The sequence below is a fragment of the Daldinia childiae genome (assembly GCF_008694065.1).
Source record: "Daldinia childiae strain JS-1345 chromosome Unknown Scaffold3, whole genome shotgun sequence".
NCBI lineage: Eukaryota > Fungi > Ascomycota > Sordariomycetes > Xylariales > Hypoxylaceae > Daldinia > Daldinia childiae.
The window spans coordinates 3,344,487-3,358,829 of NW_022984644.1; the positions used below are offsets into that span (position 1 = coordinate 3,344,487).

Sequence of the window (14,343 nt, forward strand, 5' to 3'; positions counted from 1 at the left end):
AAAACCGAAAAAAAGAGATAAGATAAAAGCGATTCGATCCATCGCCGATCCGAGGCACATTATTCCTCATCCCCTTCGTCCCCCCCTTTTTCCGGTGTTCCTTACCCACGCTTCCCCAGATTTCATTATCCCCATTCCTTCCCCCCGCTCGTCAGCCCTGACAGCTGAATCGAATGTTTTCTTATGTTTCCCCGTTCCCGAAGATCGCCGAACACTAAATAATTCTAAACTTCATTCTTCCATTGGCAACGTTTGCGGGGTTGTCCCCGATTTAAAGCCTTTGTATCTTCTAATATATAGTAATACGTGGGACGATGCAAATTACAACCTATCGGCGTAATATATATGGTTTACCTAACTTTTCCTGCTACCCCGGAGTCGTTTTACAGTAAGCTCTTATTAATAGGAAAGGCTGGGCAAAAGCCACACATTGTAATACATCCTCATACCGTCGAAGGTCCCACACATCGTTCACTCACCGGGAAAGGGGTCAAGTAATACAGATATGTTTACTTGGCAGATTCGGTCTGACATTGGTATCATGCATCGTAGAAAGCCGTCAGAGATGGCTTGCATGGTACCGCGTCCGCCTTTCCAGGGAAACTTCTCCATCACGCAACTCAGGCAAATTGGTTGGTCCTTTCAACGTGCCTAACCTTAGGTGCAGTTCCACAGATTACATGTAAGTCTCCATGCCAATCGATGGATATTTTTACGCGAACTTGGCGACAAGAAGTCTCTTAAGTGATTTTCTCATGTGGACATGCACTTTCGTCCCTGTCCAATGTCATCGGTGCCATCGGGCAGCCCTAGTCTGAGTATACAATGCTATGAGTATAGTTAGTACTATAGTTGGTATAGAGGCTGCATGTCTATAGTATATGCATGATGCAGGCGGCTGTAAAGTACCCCGTCGAATTCCTTCGGGGGTGGGGACTGTCGTCAATATACATCATTCAAAACATTGAGTTATAGGTATACAATAGGTGTAGGCAATAAAATGCATGTCGATGCAGGAGTCATGATTCATACAGATGTCACAAGGTAATTGGAAAGGTAATACAGCTAATAAATCTATATTTCATACATCCAAGAAGATACTACTCATGGTAAGTGCCTCTCTATCTTTGCAATAGGTTTTTATAGAAGCGTCTAGGTTTTCTGAACTAGATCTATGAGGGTTTTCATAACTTTGAATTCATTCCGATCTTATAAAGATTGTTCCCTTATGAAAGAGTAGGTATTAGGTATGAGTTTATAGAGCTATGGAACTATATGAATCTTCTAATTTTATGCTCTTCTAATATTAAAGTATGTTCCTAGAGTACCAGAACCCCCGTATCAGGTCCAGTATAAATCGCTGTTTCTCTTAATTTTCCGAGCTGTCTACCACAAAGATTCGCTTGGTGAAGTCCGGGTTGACCAAGGGGTTATGTAGTTCAGGGATTGTACTCATACATGCCGCTGCAGGATCACCACTAGCACTTAGACTTCCCTCCCAGTATTCGTTGCCAGGGAACGAATTACCATCCCACGCGTAAGATAAGACAAGAAGCTGGTCTGCTCTGTGGTCTTCCAACTTTTGAGCTGGATTGCGCCTTGAGAATCTAGCAGCTATGCCCAGTGGCAATGCGGCACCGGCTAAATGTTCCTGGGTTTCCATTGACACTGGAATCCATGCGAATTCAAGTGTTCCGATATGAGTAAGCTTCTGTCCTAGAACCAATAATGACTCTTGGAAAGCGTTTACGAATAAATCGGGCTGCAGCGAATTGTATGCCCATACACCGAGGCCGAGGCCTACGATGTAGACATACGCCTTTCGGCCTACGGCCAGCGCGCGTTCATTTGCTTCTAGAAGCAGAATCTCGGCACTAATACGTATACGCGCGATATAGGCTGGTATAGAGAACCTATCCGTATGCAACTCCGATCTTTCTCCTACGCCAAGGAAATCCAAAAATATATTGGTGAGTTCAGGATGTTGTTGTCTCGTTACCACACCATCTAGAATGAGGTTAGAGTCCATGTGCTGTGGGCGCTCAAATCGCGGCCCAACTAATCCGATGATGATCCCCCTAGACTCAAATGTTCCATCGTCCTGGGGCCTTCCATTGTTATACCGGGCGCCATCATTAATAAAGTAACTCGGACTGCTGACTCCGATCAAGCTGCCAAGCATGATCTCATCGTAGGTCAAGTATTCTTCTAGGCTCTGGTAAGGTGTACCTTCAGCACCTATGGAATCCCAAAACTTGGTTCCCATCTGGAATGATTGCCCGGTACGTAGTAGAGTTGAGTCGTTTCCACCGACAAAAGATAGGGGTCGCTTCTCTATAAGTCTCGTTACTTGTTGCGGCCAGGTCCAATCAGGACCATATAGCCGCTTTTCTAGAGAGCTTCCGTGTGTGCGCTTATGAGCCAGAAATCGTTCAACTAGTTCAGGAAAGCGGCCGTGTACGACAATTCGCGTATCCAAGGCGTCTTGTCGTATCACATCTGGAGGAAAGTTGACGACTCTGTTTGCAGTGGTAGGAAAATAGAGCCCAGACTCTCGAAGGCCTAATGACTCCATAGTCGGTTTTTCGGGAAGCCCTGAAGACATTGTGTTGAATGTGTAGATGAGTCTTAAAATATTCTTTGAGATAGAAAACTTGGATCGATTGGAAATAAGCTGTCGCTGTGTCGAGTTGCTGACTGGTTTGTAGATTAAATCATATGCGCCCGATGATGATTATTATAGACAGCTACACATGAAACTATCAAAGACTGTTTCTTCGAACAAGTTGCTGTTTAATCACAGCTATCCTGACAGTCTGATAGTTGTTAAAGAATATGTCTTCCAATGTATTGGAACACAGTCCACATTAGGCAACATTGACATTAGGAGTAAGTCCTAGTTTTCAGCCGCAAATTTGGTTAGTGTTGTCAGCCGCCAAGGCTACTCTAGGTGCCTAACCTAATGACTCTATCCACTCGATAGTAGTTACTATTATTTGACATTATTGTAAAAAGGCCTTGTAGGAGTATTACCACTAATAACGAGTATTTTTTATGGTTACCTACGTAACAGGTGCATTTCGCTACGATTATCTGGCGAGTACCTTTCGTGGTGCACTGCGGTCGCAATTAAAAAGAGGGTTTTAGAGTATGAATTATACATTGAGCAACAAAGACTTAGAAAGGGAAAATCAAGATCTCTGTCTATTAGCTCTAGAAAACGCCCTTCTAAATCAACCAAAGGTTTCTTTTTTTTTCTTGATAATTCGGCATATTATGAATCATGCTACATTGCCTGTTTTTGCTGCAGTAAGATACAAATCCTTTCAACGCTAATAAACGTACCACGGCATATGTATCGTTTCAATCGAACTTTTCGAGGATCATCTCTGAAATAAAAAATGGCTTTAAGGGAATAGTATGATAGGGTGAAAAAGGTATCAGCCGCCACTAATGCAGTGGAAATGCATTTACTTATTTAATCAGATAACTTTTAATCTAACAACATTTCCTCCATTTATATAGTTAGTTAGCAATCAGTTTACGAGTCAAGTATCATTGGACGTAATTAAATATTCACTAGGTGCGTTACATAATTTTACTTATTAGATAGTACCTAGTAATAATGTCGAATTGAGTTCGGTGACGGAACGAGAGAAACTCCATCGTAGGATATATTAAGCTCTTTACAATCGTCCCTACATGAAACTAGGTTGTTACGTGGAACACTAACTCTGCAACAATATATTAAAGTAAACGAGTGCAGATCGCCAAGCATTCGAATCCGATGCTTATTTTGTTGTACCACGGCTTTGAGGAGAACGTGGCGCAATCAATTATAATCTCACGATCAAGCTTTTTTAACCCTTGCAATGAACGGGAACTAGCTTCTTAAAGGGGGAAATGTATTTAAATGAAGTTAGCTCGGTATTCCCGCGCATGTGGCTTAGTACGTATTCCCCCGAACACGGCAGGATTTGACCCTGCTCATCCAATCGAAATTGTTTAAGACTTTAGAAACAGTCTGATGAGATACAAACAATCCCTTTCACGCTTAATGAAGCTTCTTTTGTTTTCGCTAGTGAGTTTGCATTGACTTTGGGGTTCTTTTTTATTCACCCTTACTTGCCATCGGAATTAAAAAAAAAAAACCTGTTGATTGTTTATATAAAATTAAGAAGACTTAATATATATATTTTTTTTCTTCTTCATAAATACCTAATATTCAACTATACCCTACGACAATTTCTGTTTATCTCGTAGTTCCCACTACTTCGTATCGCCTTATGTATGCTCATCATCTTAGCGGCTTAAAATAGATACCCCATGTGCGGCCCCGGATTGTAAGCCGTGCACATGTACCTGCCTAGATCGGAAGCTTTCCATGCAACAACATAGGTGATGTCGTCAACTACTCAGACCCTTCTATGCCCTCGATTTCCTCACATTAATGAGCTTGCCTGACAGTGAGTTGGCTAGGACCCCTGGTTTGAACGACCTTAATTTACAATACAGTAACTCAACGTTGCTGTCCTACCATAATGCCCCTGTCGTAGCTAGCAAACGTCTGAGGTGTTTGGATGTAATTACTTGAATGCAAAATGATAGCTAAACATGGAAGTACGCTGAATAAGTAACCAGTTAATGATGACACAGAATAATAATGTAAGCTTAGCTGGAAAGTTATTTAAACCCTCAGTGCCGCCTCTATTTCTTTGAATGAAGAGCCTCATCATCAACACAATCATTACCATCAGTACCATCACATTCTTTTCTTCTACTCCAGGCAGGACCACCAAGAGTTGCCAGCAACTAGCCATTCATTCCTTGACTCTACATCGAGACATAACTGTCAACCGACCCATAATACCAACTCACAAGACATAACACTTAGTCTTATCCACAATGTACACCGTCGCCAAAGTCGTCCTTGCTCTGGGTGCCCTTGTTGCCCCATCCGTTGCCTTCTCCGGCGACATGACGTACTATGCCCCAGGCCTTGGCGCATGCGGTAACTACAACACGGAGAGCGAAGCCGTTGTCGCCATGTCCCCCAGCCAGGACGGAAACTGTGGAAGGACAATCAACATCAACTACAACGGCAAGACCGTCAGTGCCACGGTTGTGGACAAATGCCCTGGCTGTGCTGGCGACAGCATTGACGTGTCCCCCTCTGTCTTCGAGCAGCTTGAAAGTTTGGATGCGGGACGCGTCCAGGTTACTTGGGAGTACGCCTAAACGGCCGGATATACTTGCCTAGATGGTGTCTACGATGCGATTTACTTGTACATATTATTGGTTGGCAAGCAGTGCTGAGGGGGACGCACAACCCGCATATATTCATTTTCTCTTGTCGCTGGGGGCATTTGTCATAGGCATAGAAAGGGTTGCGAAAACGGAATTAGAAGAACTCGGCGATTCTGAGAACTGTCATGATGGGATGGGCCGGCCCATTGTCCGTTTCCGAGGTCACCGGTCAGGAACCGGATATACTAGCTGAGGGAACTTATAGACCAATATAAACTTGCATTGCATACTCAACACTATGTACCTCTTTTTATACATTTGTGTTTATACGTAACGACCGAGACTTTAGGGGAATATTCTAGGGCCTTTAGACTTGCATTTGATGAGTTGTAAATATTCAGTACCCTCTATACCGGGATTGGTATTTATAGACTACCTAAGGTATCCCTTAAAGGTATTGTAATATTGGGCTAGGTTTGATAAGCTGTATACGAAAGACTTCTTAACTTCTTGCATAACTCTGCGTTTAATTAATTGCACTTCTGTTCCCATTAGCCGTTACATTGTATATCTTCGGCTTTAGCTGGGTTTAGTGAAGGTCTCTCTATAGTTTACTAAGTGTTCATTTATTTATGAATCTGTCCTAAATGCTCTTACAGTAAAACAACAGTATTTCACTAGGCAGGTAGCTATTACTACTCAAAAGAATTCTAGTATATCATCGAATATCAACTATCGATAGTCACTCATTTTAGTTATTATGATTGGAAGCAGAAAGTCAAAATATCCTCTAGTTAATAAGTACCTATATGTCGGTCTTTTTTCTTTTTCCTTCTTTCTATATAGTAGCTTTTCCGACTAGATGAAGAATGACCTCCTACCCTATATCTATTTTGCGTAATAAGTGGATTAAACTTGTTATATCGCAATATCTTCTCAATGAACCAGTTCCAGATATCTATGATATATGACAATACCGAGGATATAAGTTTACTAACCTATCGAATGTAAATGCACTCACGTCATCCGGTTCTAACAACAGGCTACGCCCTATATGTAAAATAGGTACGTACAGCGAACTCATGCATAATTACTTCACGACTGGAAATTGATATCTCTAGCTCGCTCCGTCATGAACCGAGAAAACTAACGTCGTCTCGCGAAGAACTAACAACATGGCCTAATGTGGGACTATGGAGATACATCCACGTTACTCTTTTGATCCAGCCATCTCGATGCTTTTAGGACAGACAAGGCTTCTTGATACTTTCAGGGGTCTACGTATGTACTCGCAGATGCTCGTCGCCACTGCTTCCCCGTACGATCTGCCGGCAATATAGTCATAGAAGGGTTATCAAGAACTGCTCAATCATGTGCTTTCCTCAAATTCACCTGCGAAAGGGATATCTAGGCTTGTCGACCCATGATTAGGTGGGGCCAATCCACGTCGTACTTTGCGTGTTTCGTTCACGCTACGGCTGGTGTAGGGAAAGCCGCCGTGAGCCACTGAGATACCTGGATAAGAACCTTAGTTACATGCATATACGCCAGTAGTCCGGATTAAGTTAGGTTCGTGATTCCTTGCGAAAAAACCTGGTTGCCTTCCCACTGCTCGGTCACATCGCAGTATCCGTCGTAGCGCTCCTTTTTCTGGGGGCTGACCAAGTAGCAGCGTCTCAAAATTTCGTATCAGAGCCTATGAGCTGTTGCTAGTGTTGAGAGAATCGGGAGTTTATCAGTTATTGAACTTGGCTTTACAACCTCAGTAGTTCCCCACGGTTACATTATGCAATATCTCAAAGGAGATATTCCGTCTGATGGTCGTCCATAGGTAATTCGAATAGCAGCAGACTCTTGTCAGCCTAGTCACGTGAGACCTTTTCTGACAAGCGATATCGCCTGTTTTCTAGCGATTCCTCATGTATGTACGCTATTCCTTCGTAATCAAGAGGGACTTGTGCTTCCCGTCTATTATTCGACCTGGTTGGGCGATCTCTGCCGAATCTTCCGAAGTGTTACTATGATGCTTACGAAAGAAACTATCAGCACTAAATGATCATTGCATTATGTCGGTAGGTAAGTAGTTAACTAGAATTTTGAGGTATACAACTCACTATGAGTTGTTCCTGTAAGACTTATCCTGTGATAATATGCTGTGATGATATGCCGTGATAATAGAAAATATATCCATATAAGCAATATAAATCAGTGGTCACTGGAAAGGCGGGACGGTATGACTGTTCGAATCTCGGGTCGGGGCGTATTGGCACGATCTTGGATGCGGTGGAACGACCGAGACGGGTTACTGCGAGGGTCAAGAAAGGAAGCTATCGTTAACGATGGATTCAATGGGTGAACCTTTAGGTATCGAGGATTTTCGCTGCATCTGGGCATGTTTCGGTTCCCACTAGCCGAAGAAATAGGCTTGGGCACATATTTTCGGTGCTGGTCGAGCGGGTTGGCAGAGTTTACTCCCGACAGATAAAATTACAGGACACTGGACACCAATGTCGGGGCGAGCCGGATATTTGCAAACAATCTCTAGATCGGGATTTCAGTGGAGTCTGAGTCAACGAACCACGTGAATCTCGATGACTTGGTGAGCCTCCTTGCCTTTCGATGCTGACAAGGGAATATGGTCGTAAGCACCAATTGTTGTTGGGCAATTTGCATGCATAAGTTGCTTATGGGTAAGTAAGAACCTGGTAAGTAATATTAGGAAAGACTTTGCGTATGAAGAGGAGCTGCGTGCTTGGCAGTGTTGGGGGTGGATTTCAAAGTAAACTGTATAAAGAATAGTTAACTACCTAGATAGTTACCTTAACTAATTAATTAACTATATAAAGTAGTAATTAGTTTTCTTTTGAAAATGATGTTTCCATATAAGTGGTATGATAATTGCTTAATTCGCATATGTGATGCCCTATAAAAATGGACCGGACCTTCCTTATTTGCTACCCTAAAAAGTAGAGACTTTTTGTCTGTGGGCATTGAGATATGCAAGGTCATTACAAGGTCTTGTAAGGTGTAAGTAAGGTAGCAAGGTCGTAAGGTTGCAGGGTCGTAAGGTCATTTACAAGGTTCCTCTGGGCGAATGGAGCGTTGATGCAGTAGTTGCAGCAGTAGATGCTAGTGCATTATCACCCGAAGCGCGAGTGAGGCACATAACTAAACCCTTAAAAAAAATACAAAAAGTCCGATTGGTTTAAGACGGAATGAAGATTCCTTATAGGGCATACACTTTATTTATATTATGTTTTGATTGGATATGTCTAGGTTATATCCCTGTAATGTGGCTTTTATGGGGAACATACATATCCTTACCTCCCCCTGTTCCTTAAGCATCTCCGGGTGAGAGGACCATTTACTTGACCCAAAAAAGGTACGAATTTCATATTTGTACTATATCATACAGTAACTATATTATATAAAAACGGTAACTTAACACCGTGATCATTCATAATTGAAGTAGGTTAGGGTATGTAACCTTTTTGTTCCCGTTTTTATTTTAAAAAAGGGCTAGTTAACCGGGGTGACTCTTATAATGTCCCGCTACAGAATGGTAAGCTACCTACATACAAGGTATTATACAAGATATTATACAAGGGTTCTTTATACATAAACTACATACATACATCCATACATACATAGAATCAATCTTTGTGCGAGTAATATCTTCCGATCCAATCGGATCGTCCCGTCCAAAACTATAAACAAATGTCCCTGCAGTTATAAGCCTACCCGATATCATGCCTCGTGTCAGCTTATAGGATGCCGCAGTGTTACTATCTTCGAAGCCTAGACCTCTTGTTACATATCAAGAGCATACCAGACCTACTCTCGGCTTGCCACTCCTTGAGTAGATCCTTTCCTAATCCTAAACGATCCCTCTTTGGCCATCCGCCTCTTCCTTATATATGGTTCTACGGGGTTGAGTAGCTGTGCAGAAGATCCACGGGCGCTATGATGAGAATCCATGACTGCCTTCGGCTACGGCTATGCATACCCTATCACAGAGCATAATCTCCACACCACCCTGGCGAGATCTCGTTCATCTCGAACCGGATTAAGTTTGCGCCCACGATATCCCCGTGCCGAAGGACAGGCCGATCCATTCACCTTCCGTTCTACACTTAACCCCTTCATGTATGACTTAGCCGTTGCGCCAGGTGCTTCAATGGCTGGAATCCTCCTCACAAACGTGGCAACTGGCTTCGACCCCGGTAGCTATGCTAGAGAGAGGCTTTATGCTGGCTTTCTCGAAGGACGGAGAGAAAGCTACGTATTTGCCACTGGGCTGGGGTTAACTGGGTTAATGGGATAGGAGCCAAGCGCCGAGAAATCATACCAAGCGCTCTCATCTGCTTCAGATGCTCGCCGCCGCTGAGGTCAGCGCTACCAGCGCTGTGATCTTTCTGAAATATCATGAATGCGATCAGTGGCTATGTTTGAGTAGCCGATCAAGGAGTTAAAGGTAGGGCCACATGATACGAAGAGTTGCTGTTGTGCATATCATTATGCCATCTGTTGAAGTGGCCATCTAACCTTCGGCCTTATGGTTTGCCAGCCATCTGTGAATAACGACACCAGTCCGTCGATATCGTGCAGGACGTCGAACGTAATGTATAGACCCACTTGTCACCTTCCGCCCATGTACCTTTATCGTTACATATGGACCTATCCACATAGACTGGGTACCGGCATCCCAGATCCTTACGAAATTCTTGACTCTTTCATCGAGTGCCTAGTGAGTTTAATACATTGGGTAGCTAAGTGTAGAAGATATCTACGTGAGTACCTAATGTGTAATGAAATAACTTTTTATTGTCCTTGAATATATATTTAACTTATATGGTCTTTAGGCATAAGGGTGAGTATTAATAAGAAACTAAAATCATTAATTAGCCAATAAATCCGTAGAAGAAAAGCCATGTGTAGTGGTGGTTATATTGATTGGTAAGCTCTTCTTCAGTATATACATAATGATGACATTATCTAGTGTCATATCACGACGACACAGGTGCATATCTTATGTATTAAGCATGTAGGTACCTAACTTATGCAAAAAAAAGTGACGAGACCCTTCGTCTTTATATACCGGGGTTTGGGCTTAGCCCACATGTAGGATAAGACAAAAGGTAGAGCCTTACGGTTCGGCAAGTTAAATTATAACACCCTTGAAGCATTTAAGCATGCGCATCATCTGACTTTGCTAGAATTCTGAACCAATCAGAATATATGTATTCCCACCTCGGTGAGCTCTATCTTACGTATGAGTATACATATACTACTATACATATACTAACCTTAATTTTATCTGATTTCCTTCCCCTGTCGTTGTAAGCGTATCGAGGTTCTAAGGGATCTTGTCATACCCGCAGGAGAGATCTGCTTCAAAAACGATGTGTTTCATATCCCGCGACCCAGATATAGCCATGGAAGGGAACGATATGACACTAGCTTACCCATCTGGGTAGTGTTGATCTTCCGGTAGAAAGTACTCCTCCTGCCTAGCATTCATCAGTGAACACATTGGCAACCTTGAACGCATGTTGGTGGCCTAAAGGGTTAGTGTCTGCAAGCACAATTTTCTGACACGCATCGGCTGCATGTCGGTTGTAGTATAATTGATCGTGGTTGACGCTAAATGCGAACCTCCAGTTAAGCTTAATTTAAATGCCATACATAATCTTGATACATATACAGATACATACCTATACATATACATAAGGTAATCGTGTAGTTATCTTGTAGTTGGCAAGCCTTTTTTATATCTCTCTATACATCTAGACCTCCATACCTCTATACATCTAGACTTCTAGACCTCTGGACTTCTATACATCTACACATTTAACATCTCTATACATCTATATCTCTATACCCTTCCCTCCCCCCCTCCTTTACTATCTTATTTATCTCTAAAAAAGTACACCAACCATTTCTTTTTCAATGACGATGGCAAATATAGCACGGAGAGGCTCTATGACACCACAGCAATGGGGTAATAAAGAGAGCACTGGAACAGGAACACAATCTGGCCGTCAAGCTTGCGAGATTTGCAGAGAGCGTAAAGTTCGATGTGATCGCGCCGAACCTAGATGTGGAAGATGTACTCGTCTAAGCTTACGATGCGGTTACGATAACAAGCGGCGTTCGACTCGAGATGATCTGCCAGCACAACTTTCACAGCTTGAGGACCGACTAGCCAAGGCCGAAGCACTCCTCTCCATGCCTAGGAGTCATACAATTCCTACTCCTCCGCATGTCGAAAAACCTCCAACACCTACTATGATAGATCCCACTATCACAGAGATATCACAATCTGCCAACCAACCAAGCAATGCTATGGAAATGGATATTAGTCTCCCATGTGAGACAAGTTTATCTTCTATAGACGGGAGCGATATGGACCTTTTCACCAATTGTAACGACTATCCTGAAAGCACTTCCGGTTTATCATTAGACTGGACAACATTATCGCTCCCGCTTCTCGAGCCCACCGTGAGCCCAACCGCCCTAACACCGCCTAGCATATCCTTCCCGCCTCAAATAATGCCATCTTCCAGCCATGAAGATGAAGTACCGGCGTGGGACTTGGCTGCGTTACATCAGAACTATTTTGACTTTATTTATTATTATCTGCCTTTTTTGAGCAAAGAACGTTTTACTGCGGAGCTCTCCACTAATGGAAACTCACCCGCATTTCGTGCTCTTAGTTATGCAGTGGCCCTAATGGGCTGCACCATCTCATTACAATATCATCATTTACAAAATACGTACTATACCATGGCTCGCAATTATGCCGAGCAATGTGAACGAGAAGCGGCAGAAGGAGGCACGGCAAATCTCAACCTATTTCAGGCGCTCATCTTTATCATAAGATTCGAAATCATGGATCATAAACTAACGAGAGCCTGGCTGACGCTGGGACGCGCGGTGAGAATGTCAAAATTGATGGGATTGCATCAAATGGACCAAAATATCAAGCATGACGATGTAAGCTTGGACATGGGACTGTATCTCCCGCCCACGGACGACCCCATGCTCATGGAGGAACGGAGACGCTCATTCTGGGGCTTGTACATATTTGAAGGCTTCGTTCGCGTGCGTACTGGGATGGAATGTGACCTGGGTGCTGCCGATGTATGTCAAATCACAGCTCCTACTAAGATCAGGATCGACGACTAACCATTCGAATTAGGGATTTGGCATCTATCTCCCGTCGCCCGGCTTACTAACGTCTGAGTTCACCCCAACGAAAATGCCCTATCTGGGTAATTTAACGGCTGATCCCTGTCCCGAATTATCATCATTTGCAGGCTGCGTTTTGATGATGGAGCTTGCTATTAAATGTTTCGACCACGGACGACTAGCAGAGTACGCATCAACAAGAAATGGTTTCGTAAGTTATTCCCCTGGATTTTATTACAAACAATCGGAATTTTAAACCCTAGTTCCTTATAAGCCTCGAATATACAACCCATATTTTCAAAATTCTACTTGGTATTGTCTCTTATCCAATAAAGCAATTACTGACGTTTTTCTTCTATTCACAGTGGGATAGTCACTACAATATAGTGAGAATAATAGAAGAGCGCTTTGCGATGCTACATATGCATCTAAACGCCAAATCGGTCCGCGAGGATCCAATAGCTTTCAGCGTTTACATGAACCTACGTGGTACTGAAATCTTTTTCCATGAGGTTGCGGTCAAGTTGGTAGAGCAGCAAGGATATCCGATTTTAGCCGCTACCGAAAGCCAGAAACGCTCGATGGCTGCTGCCTACAAAGTTGCGACTACTATGCGTCTAAACTGGCCCTGTCAGCAGCTCGACCGCGATATTCTCAACCTGCAGGCCACGTTCCTCGCGTGGCCTGTGGTGATGGCTATGAAAGCTCTCAGCCGCGAGCTTAAAGGTTCTACACAACTGAAGAGCGAAAGTACGAGCAGTGCAGTGGCATCTTTACGGTTACTCCGAGCCGCGTTAGACTATATTGAGGAGTCAGATGGATACTGGCATCGATGTACAACGAACATAGTGGCGGCGCTACAAGAGTGGGACGAGACCAGCGGGTATGACCCCAGTGACATATGACCTTTTTCTTTTGACCGAGGTATAGGATAGATATTCACGATATTCACACATGCAGGTGAAGTCATCATTGTAATATTTTTTGCAAGGAAGGAGTATAGGATATTTACATCCCCAACTTGGGTCAAGGCCGAGTCGAGTCACTCTGCCAGCAGCATGGATAACGGATACAGCGCTAAGCATAGAAAGAAGGGAAACATTATCTCGGGAGTTTTTCATGCAATTTAGACCCGCTTGGCTGTTTGAACAGTCCAAGCAAGACCTAGCTAGAGCAGCATATTTTATGTAGACAAGCGCATATACAGATCATCGCCGGAGTTTCTCAGATTCGGCGGCTAAAAATAGAAAAAAGTTTAATCTATTATATTGTGTTATAATTAATATTTATGATTGGTTTGAATTAAATATGCTATAACGTGTTCTATGTATGTATATTGGTGATGACTATCTCGATCGTGATCTATAGGATTGCTAAATACTATACACTATTAGGGTTAGGGGAATAGGAATCCTTCAACGATCATCCCATCTCCATCACGAACCACATACTTAATACTCTATAGCATGATGTAATCATGGTAACCCCGGGGATGAATATAATCTAGGACTTCTTTACAATAAATCATGTGATAATCACCGTTTCTATTATTCAGCAGGCGGAGGTTCCCTAATCATCTTAGTCAGAGGCGCGGTGACTTCCGGCTAGCTGGAGTAGGTATAACGCATCGTGATGGTTTATTATGTCTATCAATATGAGTACCTCTTACAATACCTAAATGTTTATCACCTTAACTATAAATAAATAATATGATGCAATACCTGGGTATATTGAAGCTTGTTCCAGGTAGAGAGAGATCAAGGGATGAAATACCACGTTACCATATCACATATCGTGAAAAGGAAAAAAAGGTAAAAAAGAATAAAAATAAAATAAACAAAAATAAAAGAGAAGGAGGGAAGTGAGAGATACCTAGAGAGAATCTACTTGGTAGAAACAGATTAT

General features: G+C 42.8%; 3 protein-coding genes across 3 annotated transcripts; 2 read left to right on the forward strand and 1 right to left on the reverse strand.

Annotated features, from left to right (window-relative positions):
- Positions 1-1,369: 1,369 nt before the first annotated feature.
- On the reverse strand, positions 1,370-2,605 carry GL218_03629 (uncharacterized protein; the record flags this gene model as incomplete). Its single annotated transcript, XM_033580200.1, has 1 exon — positions 1,370-2,605. One exon carries the CDS (start codon positions 2,603-2,605, stop codon positions 1,370-1,372), a length of 1,236 nt encoding a protein of 411 aa, XP_033437490.1.
- A 2,300-nt stretch (positions 2,606-4,905) lies between these two features.
- GL218_03630 (Papain inhibitor) lies at positions 4,906-5,238 on the forward strand (the record flags this gene model as incomplete). The annotated part of the gene is made up of 1 exon (XM_033580201.1): positions 4,906-5,238. The coding sequence occupies one exon, from the start codon at positions 4,906-4,908 to the stop codon at positions 5,236-5,238; it is 333 nt and encodes a 110-aa protein (XP_033436740.1).
- A 5,958-nt stretch (positions 5,239-11,196) lies between these two features.
- GL218_03631 (putative transcription factor) lies at positions 11,197-13,343 on the forward strand (the record flags this gene model as incomplete). Its single annotated transcript, XM_033580202.1, has 3 exons — positions 11,197-12,390; positions 12,449-12,649; positions 12,804-13,343. 3 exons carry the CDS (start codon positions 11,197-11,199, stop codon positions 13,341-13,343), a joined length of 1,935 nt encoding a protein of 644 aa, XP_033436741.1.
- Between the last annotated feature and the right edge of the window lie 1,000 nt (positions 13,344-14,343).